This window comes from Plasmodium cynomolgi, chromosome 12 (genome assembly GCF_000321355.1).
Source record: "Plasmodium cynomolgi strain B DNA, chromosome 12, whole genome shotgun sequence".
Lineage (NCBI taxonomy): Eukaryota > Apicomplexa > Aconoidasida > Haemosporida > Plasmodiidae > Plasmodium > Plasmodium cynomolgi.
In genome coordinates, this window is record NC_020405.1 from 397,371 (window position 1) to 409,412 (window position 12,042).

The 12,042-nt window shown below is 42.4% G+C and overlaps 4 protein-coding genes across 4 annotated transcripts; 3 read left to right on the forward strand and 1 right to left on the reverse strand.

Annotated features, from left to right (window-relative positions):
- Positions 1-1,279: 1,279 nt before the first annotated feature.
- On the forward strand, positions 1,280-4,875 carry PCYB_121900 (hypothetical protein; the record flags this gene model as incomplete). Its single annotated transcript, XM_004223521.1, has 4 exons — positions 1,280-2,861; positions 2,994-4,180; positions 4,296-4,408; positions 4,431-4,875. The coding sequence occupies 2 exons, from the start codon at positions 1,280-1,282 to the stop codon at positions 4,178-4,180; spliced, it is 2,769 nt and encodes a 922-aa protein (XP_004223569.1). The 3' UTR covers positions 4,296-4,408; positions 4,431-4,875.
- A 469-nt stretch (positions 4,876-5,344) lies between these two features.
- Positions 5,345-6,625, reverse strand: PCYB_121910 (lipoyl synthase; the record flags this gene model as incomplete). The annotated part of the gene is made up of 1 exon (XM_004223522.1): positions 5,345-6,625. A coding segment is annotated over exon 1 (1,215 nt), but the record flags the coding sequence as incomplete, so codon positions are not given.
- A 514-nt stretch (positions 6,626-7,139) lies between these two features.
- PCYB_121920 (hypothetical protein) lies at positions 7,140-8,608 on the forward strand (the record flags this gene model as incomplete). The annotated part of the gene is made up of 3 exons (XM_004223523.1): positions 7,140-7,353; positions 7,546-7,882; positions 8,146-8,608. Exons 1-3 carry the CDS (start codon positions 7,311-7,313, stop codon positions 8,606-8,608), a joined length of 843 nt encoding a protein of 280 aa, XP_004223571.1. The 5' UTR covers positions 7,140-7,310.
- A 1,743-nt stretch (positions 8,609-10,351) lies between these two features.
- PCYB_121930 (hypothetical protein) lies at positions 10,352-11,716 on the forward strand (the record flags this gene model as incomplete). The annotated part of the gene is made up of 1 exon (XM_004223524.1): positions 10,352-11,716. A coding segment is annotated over one exon (1,365 nt), but the record flags the coding sequence as incomplete, so codon positions are not given.
- Positions 11,717-12,042: the final 326 nt, after the last annotated feature.

Below are 12,042 nucleotides of genomic sequence, written 5' to 3' on the forward strand. Positions count from 1 at the left end.
AAGATACAAAGTTCGAGAAGGTAAAAATGACAAGTAATCACAATTTTATTGAGATGGCAACATTCACTTAACGCCAATTTTAAACTTCCACAAAGCTAACATGCGAAGGAGATGAAGCGCCTTTTTTTTTTTTTTTTTTTTTTAACTATGCTTGAATGGCAAAAATGTAGACATTATTAATTATTGCTCCAAAGGATGCACAAAATATAGGGGTATAACTTAATTACGGGAAATGCATTCAAAAAATAAACCGCCAATTTCTAGGTAGCATAAACTCTCAGGATAGGTGACAGTCGTCCGGCAGTGATTTTATTCTGTGGCCTCCATGCATGGAACACAAACGGAAGGGCTAACCATTTGAGAACAAATTGGCACAGAAAAAAAAAAATAATAAAATAAAATAAAAAAGAGTTATGTAACAAAGCAGCAAAGTAACAACACTTAAAAGGATTTGTAAAAATCGCCTCTCGCGTGTTTAAGCCATTCTCTGATACTTCCATGCGCGTGCTTTTTCACCAATGGGATGCTTTGGAAATATACGCAAAGTGTGAGAGGCGGTTCACCGGGCATATGTACCGTACCGGACTTGCACTGCCAACAAAAGGTGCTATAACGAACTGGTTAGAGAATGAACCGAAGTTGTCAATTCGGGTTTTATTATCCCACTAGCTCTTTCGCATATGTACATATTTTTTTTAATTAGTGAACACCGGGATGGGGACGACTCGATTGAAAAAAGCGTGAAGAGGAGGCCAAAATGGAGGCGAAAAAAAAAAATTGCTCCCAGCCCACGCAGCTATGCGGCTTCGCACAATAAGAACGTGATCACCTTTCGCTGCGCCACCGCTCGGTGATGATTTTTTTTTTTTTTAATTCCATTTTATCGTGCACGCATGATGCTTACATAGCGCTTTCATGATACGTGCAAAGGAATAATCCCCCTGTTTAACGGGACCCAACCCTACCCCCCCCCCAAAAAATTAAAAAAAAAAAAAGGGAGCACTTCTTCCGACATGTAAAGGCGCCCATATTCGACCATCGCCAGAGTAGCAGTCCTTTTTTGCACGCCCCCTTTGCTGCAACGCAATAGAAGGTAAGGGGATACATCGGCGTATGCATGTGATGACAACCTGGCCGCACTGCGAAATATGTTAGGCACCTTCGAAGCGCGCCAAAAATTAGACACAGTAACAATTTCAAGAGGATCCCCTTTAAGCAAAATATGAACACAGGACGGTAGAGGCATAAAAATATCTTTACAACGCCAAAGAAAGAAAAAATGTTCATAGCAAGCTACTTCGATCGGAGGGACAGACTGCACGAGAAGAAGGAGCGCAAAGTAGACAATGAGGAAGAGAAAAAAAACAAAATAGAAAAGGTTTTAAAAAACGCCCTACATTCATATAAGGAAAAAAAGGCAACAATTCACAAAAGAGACGAAAAGGAAGAAATAAAAAAAATACTGTCAGAATTCCTAAAGAGGAAGTTAAAAAAAACAAAAAGGAGGAATATCACTAAAGGGTTTTCCCCAAATTTTTATCAAAATAGTAGTAGCTACCGTCCTGCCGAAGCGAATTCAAAATGTGGAAAAGAAGATTCGCCTGACGAATTCACAAGTGATGATAGCGAAATAGATCCCACGATAAAAGAAAATAAAAATTTAAAACATTGCGCAGAAAAAATAACTCTACTAAGTACCGTCTTAAAACATGACAAGTTAAAAAATATTGACATACAGGAGGTTTATAGAACAATCGACACGTACATTGGTGAAAGTCAACGCGAAATTAAAGAGATAAACGGAAAATTGGAGAAAAATGCAGAGAAGGAATTAAGAATGGGGAGAGATAATCTGTCCAAGTTGTGCTCAATCAAAAGGGAGTTGGCAAAAAATAAAATTTTACAAACAGAAACAGAAGGAAGCTCTAATGCCATTGAACATATGATAAGCGAAATGAAAATTATACAAAAATTGGCCAAACAAAAGGAGTATATTGTAATCTTAAAAAATAGCTTAACCAGACTTGATTATGCAAAGAAATGTGCAGTCAGCAGAAATTACGATGAAGCGTTGAGTATCATTTTGGACATAACCAGGAAATTTCATTTATTTAAAAAAAATGGAAAGGAACAAATAGCTAAGGGGATTCAATTTTTTCTTCCCATACTAACAGAATATTACATGAGTAGAATACAATTCTTACTCTCCAGCATTTCTTGGGGTAATAACATTTCCAACGTTTTGACCAACTCACTGGAGCAACTCCTAAACGATTTTGCTGACGGTGATGATGAGTACTCGTTTAACGCTGAACAGGATTTCCCCATCAGCACGGAAAAACGACCGTCGGAAGGTGGAACCCCCCACGAGTATACCACCGAAACGAATGGCAATAACTCCGCTTTATGGAATAACCATAGTGAAGACAAAACCAAATCGCTCCAGGAAAAAATTAAAAATGCTGTCATCTTTGACAGCGCGTACATTTCGCTTCTCCAAAAGGAAAGCCACGAATTTGTGCACACACTAATTAGCTGGAACTTGATAGAAAAAATTGATGACTATTTAAAGGGCGAAAAAAACAGGGGAGATAATTTTTCTCATCATAGATGTGATTGCCCCATGAAATTTATTGATCAAATGGCTAGCTGCATAATCACATTTTTTAGATCCTTTTTCCAGAATGAGAAAAGCCCTCTTTTCAAAATTGACAAACCAGAGTGGGGACTAAAGTACCTGTTTTACCAGTGCGTGATTAGCAACACAATATTGAAGATATTCCTTAGGTTCTTCCATGAGGGGGACTTTAAGGGTAGCGTGGTGCTGGGCCAAGCGTTACACGATGCGCTCGTGTGCAGTGGTGAGGGTGGCAATGAAGGTAGCTGCAAGAGGAGTGATGAACATACCGATATTCACCGTGGCAGCCACTGCAGTGGAGACCCGCCAATGGCACAGGGGCGAAACCTCCCAGAGGGTGCCCCTCCCCAATCAGGAGGCGTCTACTTCACCCATCAGGACAGCCAGCACGATGAAGACACGACAGACATAAAAAGCCTTTACAGCAGGTACAGCATGATGAGCAACGAGCAGAAGGAAAGCATCCTGTACGACATAACGAACTGCGAACAAGTGATAAGGAAGCTAAATTTTAAAATAATCACCGAATGCAGGTTGTACATACTGAGCCGATGCGCCTACTTCATCCAGCTGTATCATGTGGAAGAAAATAAGAGTGAAATAAAAAAGGCCTTTTTAAATTTCATACACCACGTTCTCATGCTGTACAAGAAATGGATGCTATATGACGGAATCAACTGCAGGCATTTGCTGGACGACTTTCTGAACAACACTTTTGTGCGCGTGTTAGATGTGGAAAGGTTCGCACCCGGCGCGGAAAGGAAAGAGAGCAGCAGCAGCGGTAGCAGCCACGACGCAGATGCGGGTGTAGTTACAAGTGCAGCTACCGGTGCAGTTACCGGTGCAGTTACCGGTGCAGATACCGGAGCAACTACCGGTGCAGCCACCGGTACAGGTGCGTACGAATCGAACGAGCGCAGCATCCAGGAACTGCTCAAATCGAGGACAGACGGACCCAGCGAGGTGAAAGGGGTCTACATGAGAAACTTCTTCCTACTAATCGAAAAGGAATTCCTCGTTGATATTTTGAAAGACATGGCCTCCAACAACTGTTGCGTGCAGTTGAAGAACAAAATCATTCTGGAGGAGGCCGACTGCGTCAGCGAGTATGTCCACATTTTTACAGAGTTGCTGAAGAGGGTCACGAGGAGAATGGCTCTGTTCCATCACGCCGAGGGGGGGGGAGGTGAAATCCTCGAGGGGAGAAGCACCCACGAGGGAGGAAGCACCCATGAGGGAGGAAGCACCTACGATGGAAGAAGCACCTACGATGGAAGAAGCACCTACGAGGGAAGCTATACTCCCCGCAGCGACCGCTTCGTGGAAGAGTACCTCAACCAGGTGGTGAAGGAGCTACTTCTCATCGTCAAGGACGAATTTAGACACCACTGGAACAACATAAACGATTTGATAGGCGAATGCAGCAACACGTGTCTGCTCTACGTGTCCTTCTGCTCAATAAACAAATTCCTCACCATTTTCCAATACAAGAAATATTTGAAAGAAACCATTTCGAGCTTCAATCAACTGGAAAAAAAATGATGAGTAACTTCCTAGATGCATTTTATCATTTCATTTCTATCAGAATATATAATTTATTTTCAACGAATAATATTTTTCATGAGTACATTTTTAGCAATCTTTTTAAGATGAAAAAATGCCTCCCAGATTATCTCTTCCAAAATTTGTGCACCAGGATATTGCAGAAATTAGATTCCAAAATTTTAACTTTCCTAATGAATCAAAATACTACATATTTACACAACGAATGTACATTCAATACATTTATTAGTAATGCTTCTTTGATTCTGCATCAGCTGGACGACCTTCATATGAAGAGAGAGGGTGGTGGTGGTAGTAGTAGTACTTCTAATGTGGGTGGGAGTACCTCTCCCATGCCACGTTTAGAAGAAATTATTCACCTGATGACAGATGATGTAGATATTTTGAAGAGAAAAATTCACCAACTTAAAAGTAACTATACTTTGTTGCTAAATGATCAAAATAAGAATTGGCTAGTTCAGGTCACCAAAATTACCAATGCACTTTTGCGAGACGATGATGAAGAGGATTCCAGTGATGAATACTCGCCGGTTCGTACCCACCATGGAAAGGACGATGCAAATAAGGCTTGCCAAATTTCGCTCAAAAAAATCAAAGCGCTCCTTTTAAGGCGGCCGGACATCAGGCAGATCGCGGAGAAGTCCATCGTCATTCAGGAGTTCATCCAGGTGTAGCAAGAAAGCGGTCGTGGGAAAAGAAAGAACCCCTGAGGAGACCAGCAAAACGTGCTTACCAGTGTCAACTGTGCGATGTGCGCTCCATATGTGAGTCAACAATTAGGCCCAGGCGACCCTCGAAAAGGCTGCAAGTTTGTGTTAAAGTGGCTCGTCAAAGTGGGCATCAAAATGGCCAAGAAGATGCCCCCCAATGGACGCTAAACGCAGCCAATGTGGCGAAGTGGATGGAGCGAGACCACCAGTTTCACCCAACCAGTGGCGCGCCTGTGACGTGTGCAACTAGGATGTTGGCGTTTTTTTTTTTTAAATGCCCCCCTTTCCCCCCAAGTGGTTCTAGGAAAAAGGGCATAACTGGGCATACATCCAAATTCTTCTTTTCCCGTTTGTTCTTAACCCATCCGAAAAAATTGCCTAATTAGCCCCAACTTGATTTTACTCCCCCTTTTTTTGAAACCCTCCCAACGTCACCCTTCCGCATGCAACTTGGCGCCCCTGCGTTGCTCGACGAGGTTTTTCATAAAATACTCGCCGGCCTTGTAGGAGGATCGAACAAGGGGCCCACTGGCTATGTACTTGAACCCCATTTTCATCCCCTCCTCCTTGTAGTAATCAAACATTTGCGGAGAGACATATTCGACAACGTTAAGGTGATTCTTTGTTGGTCGTAAATACTGACCGAATGTTATCACATCTATATTGTGCTGTCTTACATCTGACATAGCTTCAAGAACCTCATCCTTAGTCTCCCCTAACCCTAACATGATGCTTGTTTTGGTATACAACATGGGATTTATTTCCTTTGCAATTTTTAGAACCCGTAATGACTGTTCATAGTTTGCTCTCCTATCACGCACAAACTTTTGTAACCTCCTAACCGTTTCAATGTTGTGAGCATAAACCTCCATGCCACTATTAGCAAGCTTGCGAATGGAATCTACATTTCCTTGAAAATCAGAAACTAAACATTCGATGAGAATTTCTGGTCTGGAAAATTTTATAAGTTCAATAGTTTTTGCAAAATGGCTAGCTCCCCCATCCGGTAAATCATCCCTATCCACCGAAGTCAAAACGACGTAATTGATATCCCACTCGCATATAGCCTTTGCTGTATTAAAAGGTTCATTAGCATCTGGTGCCAAAGGTTTGCTCGATGTTTTTATGGAACAAAATTTACACCCCCTTGTGCACGTATCTCCTAACAACATAATTGTTGCCGTGCCAATATTCCAGCATTCACCTATGTTAGGGCATTGAGCTTCTTCGCAAACTGTGTGTAGCTTTAGTTTCTTCAAATCTGTTTTTAGCTTATTATATTTTTTGCCTGTAGGTGCTGGAACATGAAACCAGTCAGGCTTTTTCTCTGGCATTTTGTTTCCCACCTTTGGTACTTGTAGCTGTTCTTTTAGTTGATCTTGCTCCCTTTTGTCCCTTCCCAGGTTAGTAGGAGATTCTTTTCTTTTTTCCTTCAGTTGGTGTTCCCCCAATGATGCTTCATATGTAGCTGATTCGCTACGAAGGTGGTTCTTCCTTTTGTTCGCCTGACTCCCCAAATGTGCATCTCTCATTTTGTCCAATTTCCAGAGAAAAAAAAACTTCCTACATTTTCCCCTCGTCCGATGATTACAATTCGGCTGTGCAGTTTTTTCCAGCATGTCTCTCACACGCAACCCCTTGGGGGGCATATCGTACGATGCGTGTTTGGCGCTCGCAACTCTTTTGCTCTGCCCACATTTCAATCTAACACAAACTATAAAAAAGGCATATATGTAAAGGGAAGGAGTCAGGACGCGCATATTTCGTGGAGATGTGCTGGAACGGGGATTAAAAAAGGGGAGAAGCGGAAAAGCGGAAAAGGGGGAAAAAGGGAAAAGGGGAAAAGGTGAACTGCCTACCTCGCAGATGTTGCAGTTGTGTAGCGGTTGTGGGGGTGAAGGTGCAAATGTTGTACTTACTACGTGGGGTGGTTCATGGTAAATATGGCTCGCACTAGCCTATACGAAATTGTGGAAAAACATTTTCCTCGCTTAGCGATTAAAATTTATGTGTTTCCTCCGTAGCATGCAGGAAAAGAAACACAGATGTACATTCACGCAAGGCTGCAAAAAACTAGTTATGTGTTCCAGGTGGTCCGCAATTTTGGCCTCATTTTGCGCCGCGCACTTTGATATTATCCATAACGCACATCGACTGCACTACGTCATTATCACACCGCGCGAGGTAAAACGCAACAAGATTGACGCTTACAACAATGCAGCGTTTTTCTAACCATTTTGGGTCTCCTTTGGTTTCCTCACCCCTTCGTTTGATTCCCTCCCCCATTTGTAGCAAAGCAGTAGGCAGGAAGAGAGACCACATGGTGTGAGGAGGCAAAAAAAAAAAAAAAAAAAAATATATACATATATATATATATATAAACGTGAAAGGCGTGAAAAATGCTAAACCGAGGTGATTTCAACTCATACATTTACATCCCAGGTCAGCGAGCTGGAAGAAGCGTGGACTGCTGCGGCAGCAGCGAGGGAGTACATCCAAAGGATTAACCCTTCCCGTTGCGCTCGTGCGTGGGCTAACCAGCACGGATGAACCTTGGCATATGCGAAAGTACGCATGTGTGTCCTCACATGCGCTGATTTGTAACTCTTTCCCCTTTTCTACTACGAACCCCAGTTAAGAACAACGAGCACGTGAGGAAAAGGTCCCAGGTGTGTTTTGAACTTCTCCAAAAACTCGTAGAAAAGCAACTCGTCATAAGCAAAGATAAAGAGAAGGCAACTAACCCGTACAATCACGAGAGAGACGAATTAAACGCAGGGGAAGCATCAAAGCATGTCTTCTACCAGCTGGATGAATTAAACAAATGTAGGAAAAAACCAAAAGGGGAGAGTACCAAAAAAGAATTTAAAAACCACATACACATAACGATAGCAGATACAGTGCAAATAAAGAAGCACATGATTACTTCGTTTGTTACGAAGATAAGGGAAGAGCTCCAAACGCAGAGTTGGTAAGTTTGACGCGCGTCTGCTTTGCGTCAACAATATTTTGGCATGATTTGCGCTGCTCTCTATTGCTTAACTGTAAAGGGGCACATGTATAAATAGCCCCCCTTCTCGAAGAATCTCCGCCTCCATTTACACACCTGTGCGGTGGAGCAGTAATTATTACATAGAACCATCACATGAGAAGCGTTCCCACATTTTATGAACACGTTCCCAATGCTTCTCCCCCTTTGCTCATCTCCCCCTTTGCTCATCTCCCCCTTTGCAGTTTTCACCTTTTTTTTAAAAATTCGGTGGACCTCTACCGAAGCCAAAAGCACACAAAATATTTTTGTGCATATTCTGTCACCCCCGATCAACAAGAAACACACTTAGATAGTTTATTAAAAAAAATAGACAAAGTTTTGGACACGTTTGGACTGACTAACCAGTATACCAATCGAATATGTCACCTTTCTTTGGCATACACAGACATCAATTTGGGACCCCTCCTTGAAGAAAGCCAATTAAATGTAGGGGATACCTTTTGGTCAGACATTGAGAAAATTGTGGAGGATAATAATTTAAGTTCAAGTTCAAGTTCAACCACAGAGAGTGACGAATTTTGCATTTACGTGAATCGAATTTGTATCCGTGTTGGCAACACTGTGTATGAATCTCGTTTCAGAAATTTGCACGACGATTTGAACATATTGCAGTCTGATGAATCGGGGGATAGCAGCACGGAGTGATATGTGCCGTCATGCGGTTTCAGGCCCACCAGGTGTTTTTGCATATGTTTTGGCTACACAGCGTGGGTCCAAACGGAGTGCCATAGGAGGGCATAATTTTGTCCTCGCCATCCACAGGTACGTGGAAGATACTGCTCTTGGTGGCCAAATATGGGGATGGAAGTAGAAGAGGTGCCCGGCATATCAACATTATCACGCACTGGTACATATCGTGTGAACTTTTTTTTTTTTTTAATTTTGATGAGGATAATTTTTCCCGAACTTGATGAACATATAATGGCTATCCTTGTCAGGTCGAACAGTTTTGCGGCGGACGCGCGTTAAACGAAGGACAACACGACATTGTGTGGCGTTCACTCCGAATTGAAGTCAACACGACAGCATATAGCTGGGGTTGTTCTCCCATTTCATGTTGCGAAAAAAGGTAAAGCGCAAAATGTTAGCTATTCTTCTGTTCTCCTCCCCCTCGGTGTGCTAAGTAAAATTGTCACACGTTCATGTGGAGGCGCAGATAAAGTCTCATGTCTGCGGGTGAGCATTTGGGGTAAGGAGAACGCGGCAATAACTTATTTTTTAGCGAACATGTGTATACGGGCAGTTGCGCATTCGTTTACCTCCACACTTGCCTTCCTCCCACCCTCTGACAAAGGTTCTGACCGAGGGTTAAGCAAAACTCTGCCCACGGTCACGTCATTTTAGTGGCCACATTGTTGATGACCGCGAAACGCAGGTTGTAATTTGCAAAACCACAAATTGAAAAAAAAAAAAAAAAAACAATCAAACGAACGAACAAAGGAACAAACAAAATAGCTAACTCTCGTGTTGGTCTCTTAAAAGTGTACAAGGTTTACACAGCATTACATAGGAAGCATGATTGCGTGGAATTCTTTTTTTTCTCCCTTTTCCGTTTCTCTGCTTGTTAATTTTTTCCTTTTGTTTTCCACGTTTGCGAACCAAATGCGCGCCATGTAGTCACTGTGCCGAGTGTAAAAAAAATAAAATTGCGAATTGTTCACTTTTTTAAAAAAAAAAAGAGCAACACTTTTTTCGCGGTGCATGCACTGTAACAATTGCCATGCGCGAGGGGAAGAGATACATACCGGCCTTCAACTTGAACAAAAGTACAATAGCAAAGTGCTCACGCTTAGAGGGAGTTCTAAGAAAGCTCGCGCGCCTCCGGCAATCCACCTGCCGATCGATTTGGGTACACCTCCAAGAGTTGTCCGCGCGACGGGGGCATTTAAAAAAAAGGCAGCAAGGAGGAGGTCGCAAAAAAAAAAACGTGACAGTTCCCAGTCAAAGCAGGCGCGACAGTGCCCAGTTAAAGGAACAGCATCAATACACTGCCAAAACAGTCGCCACAATACACTGCCAAAACAGCCGCCACAATACACTGCCAAAACAGCCACTCAACACGCAGCCAAAACAGCCACTAAACACGCAGCCAAAATAGCCACTCAACACGCAGCCAAAACAACCGCGACAACCCCATCCCGCAGGGACAGCCAAACGACGCCCATCGACTTTCACCAAGGTGATCATTTCCGCGCTGGGTAATATCACCCACGTGGAGATTGACAAATATGTACATACCTGCGTGCATACCTCTGTACATGCACAGAAATTTATCAAAACCTTGTAAAATCAGAAAAAAAAAAAAAAAAAAACAAAGTCGCCAAACTGCAAAATTTGGCGAGTCCCCCAATTGGCCATTCACAGCAACCACGCACAACTACCAAAATAATGAACGCGGAAAATGACCAAAGGGAACAAGTTTTAAATCGCAAATGCTCCAAAAGAAATTTTGAAAATTTGAAAGCATTCGATAGTGTTGAATTGTTAAGCGATCTCTCTGCACCGTCTTCGAATAAGAGGAGTAGAGTACTCCACTCAACGGAAAAAAGTGAAGATAATTTTTTTTTTGATGAGCCATGTCATTTTGATCTCTGTCAAAGACGCAAGAGAAAGTTGGAAGGAAATCCCCATGAAATAGCAGAAAAAAAAAAAAAAAAAAATTTTACCGAAATTGAAAAGAGCTATTACAACTTGGTGAGTGGCAACAATGAGGGCACCATATCGAACTGCTTAAACGAGTTTGCCTCGGAAGAGCCCAACGAACAAAGGCAAAGCGCATACCAGTTGCACAAAAATGAGGAAGACGTCACCTCCCCGCACACTGCCATACCGAATGATGAGTTGTTCCAGCAGGATGAGCAGCTGTCCAAAGGGAAGGGAATCAGTCAGTTGGCAATTATTCCTTTTGAAGGGGAGTACGCGAACAGTGCATTCAACTACAAATACGAGAGGAGCAGTTCCAGTAGCCATGGCAGTTTGGGAAGTCATGGCAATCGCCACATCGGCAGTGGCACATGCGACAGAAATGACGTGAAAAATATTTTCCACCTCTTATCCAAAAAAGACATTTTTTACAAAAATTTAATTAAAAATAAAATCAAAAGTAACAAACCGCTAATGATCAAGTGCGATAATTTGAGTTTCTTTTTAAACAGAAATAACTACGGGGGTAACGCCTTCCCGAAGCAGTTCGTCTCGAATGTTAAAACATCACACTTTGATGAGAGCCATCAGTTTGCTAGCGCTGCAATGCCATCCTCTAGAACACTCCAAGACCCAAGCGGTGAACAAAATTTACACCATATGAACGACGAAGAGAGCGTTCCACCTTTTTTTGGTTCGTTTAAAGAAGATCCCACCACCACAGGCATCAGATCGAACAACGGAGTTCCAATTTTGAGTATCCCTAATAATGCACAAGCTAATTTGGACACCCCTTTTGATCGTATCATTCCGAACCTGAACATGAGCGAGAATGCTGTGATGAATATCAGTCCATACTCCTCCGGTTACCCCCCCGAGATGTTGAACCCAAATGATGCGAGTTATTTCGCCCCAAATGAGATAGGGCAAAATAATGAATCCGGTCTATATAACCAACACGGTTGCACCAATTTTCCCATTCCAGACCAAACTGATAATTTTAATCCTACCCTTATGAGCACAAATCAGAACAACTCTGAAAGTATCGGCCACGTAAATTCTTTGAGTGATGTTGGAAATTATGACCAGGCGAATGATTATAATGCTTACCAGTGATTCCGTTGTAGGGCAGGTTGAAAAAATAAAAATGTAAACAATTTGTCATCATTATAAGTGCTACTTTTTTTTTTTGCAAAAGGGAACGAGATGGAATGAGCACCGGTTGGCGGCACAGTTTGGCGGCACCGTTTTAGCTACCCCACTGGGTAACAACACTTTTTTTAACAAGTAAAAGGAAGTTAGCAAATCAAGTCACCTCTCCATCAGATGAACTTCATTTTATTTGAAGCCACACATTCATTTCCTTAGCTAAAGTTTTGTGATATCCTAAATATTTGGACCCCCTCTAATATCTACCATCAGGACCACTCGAACAT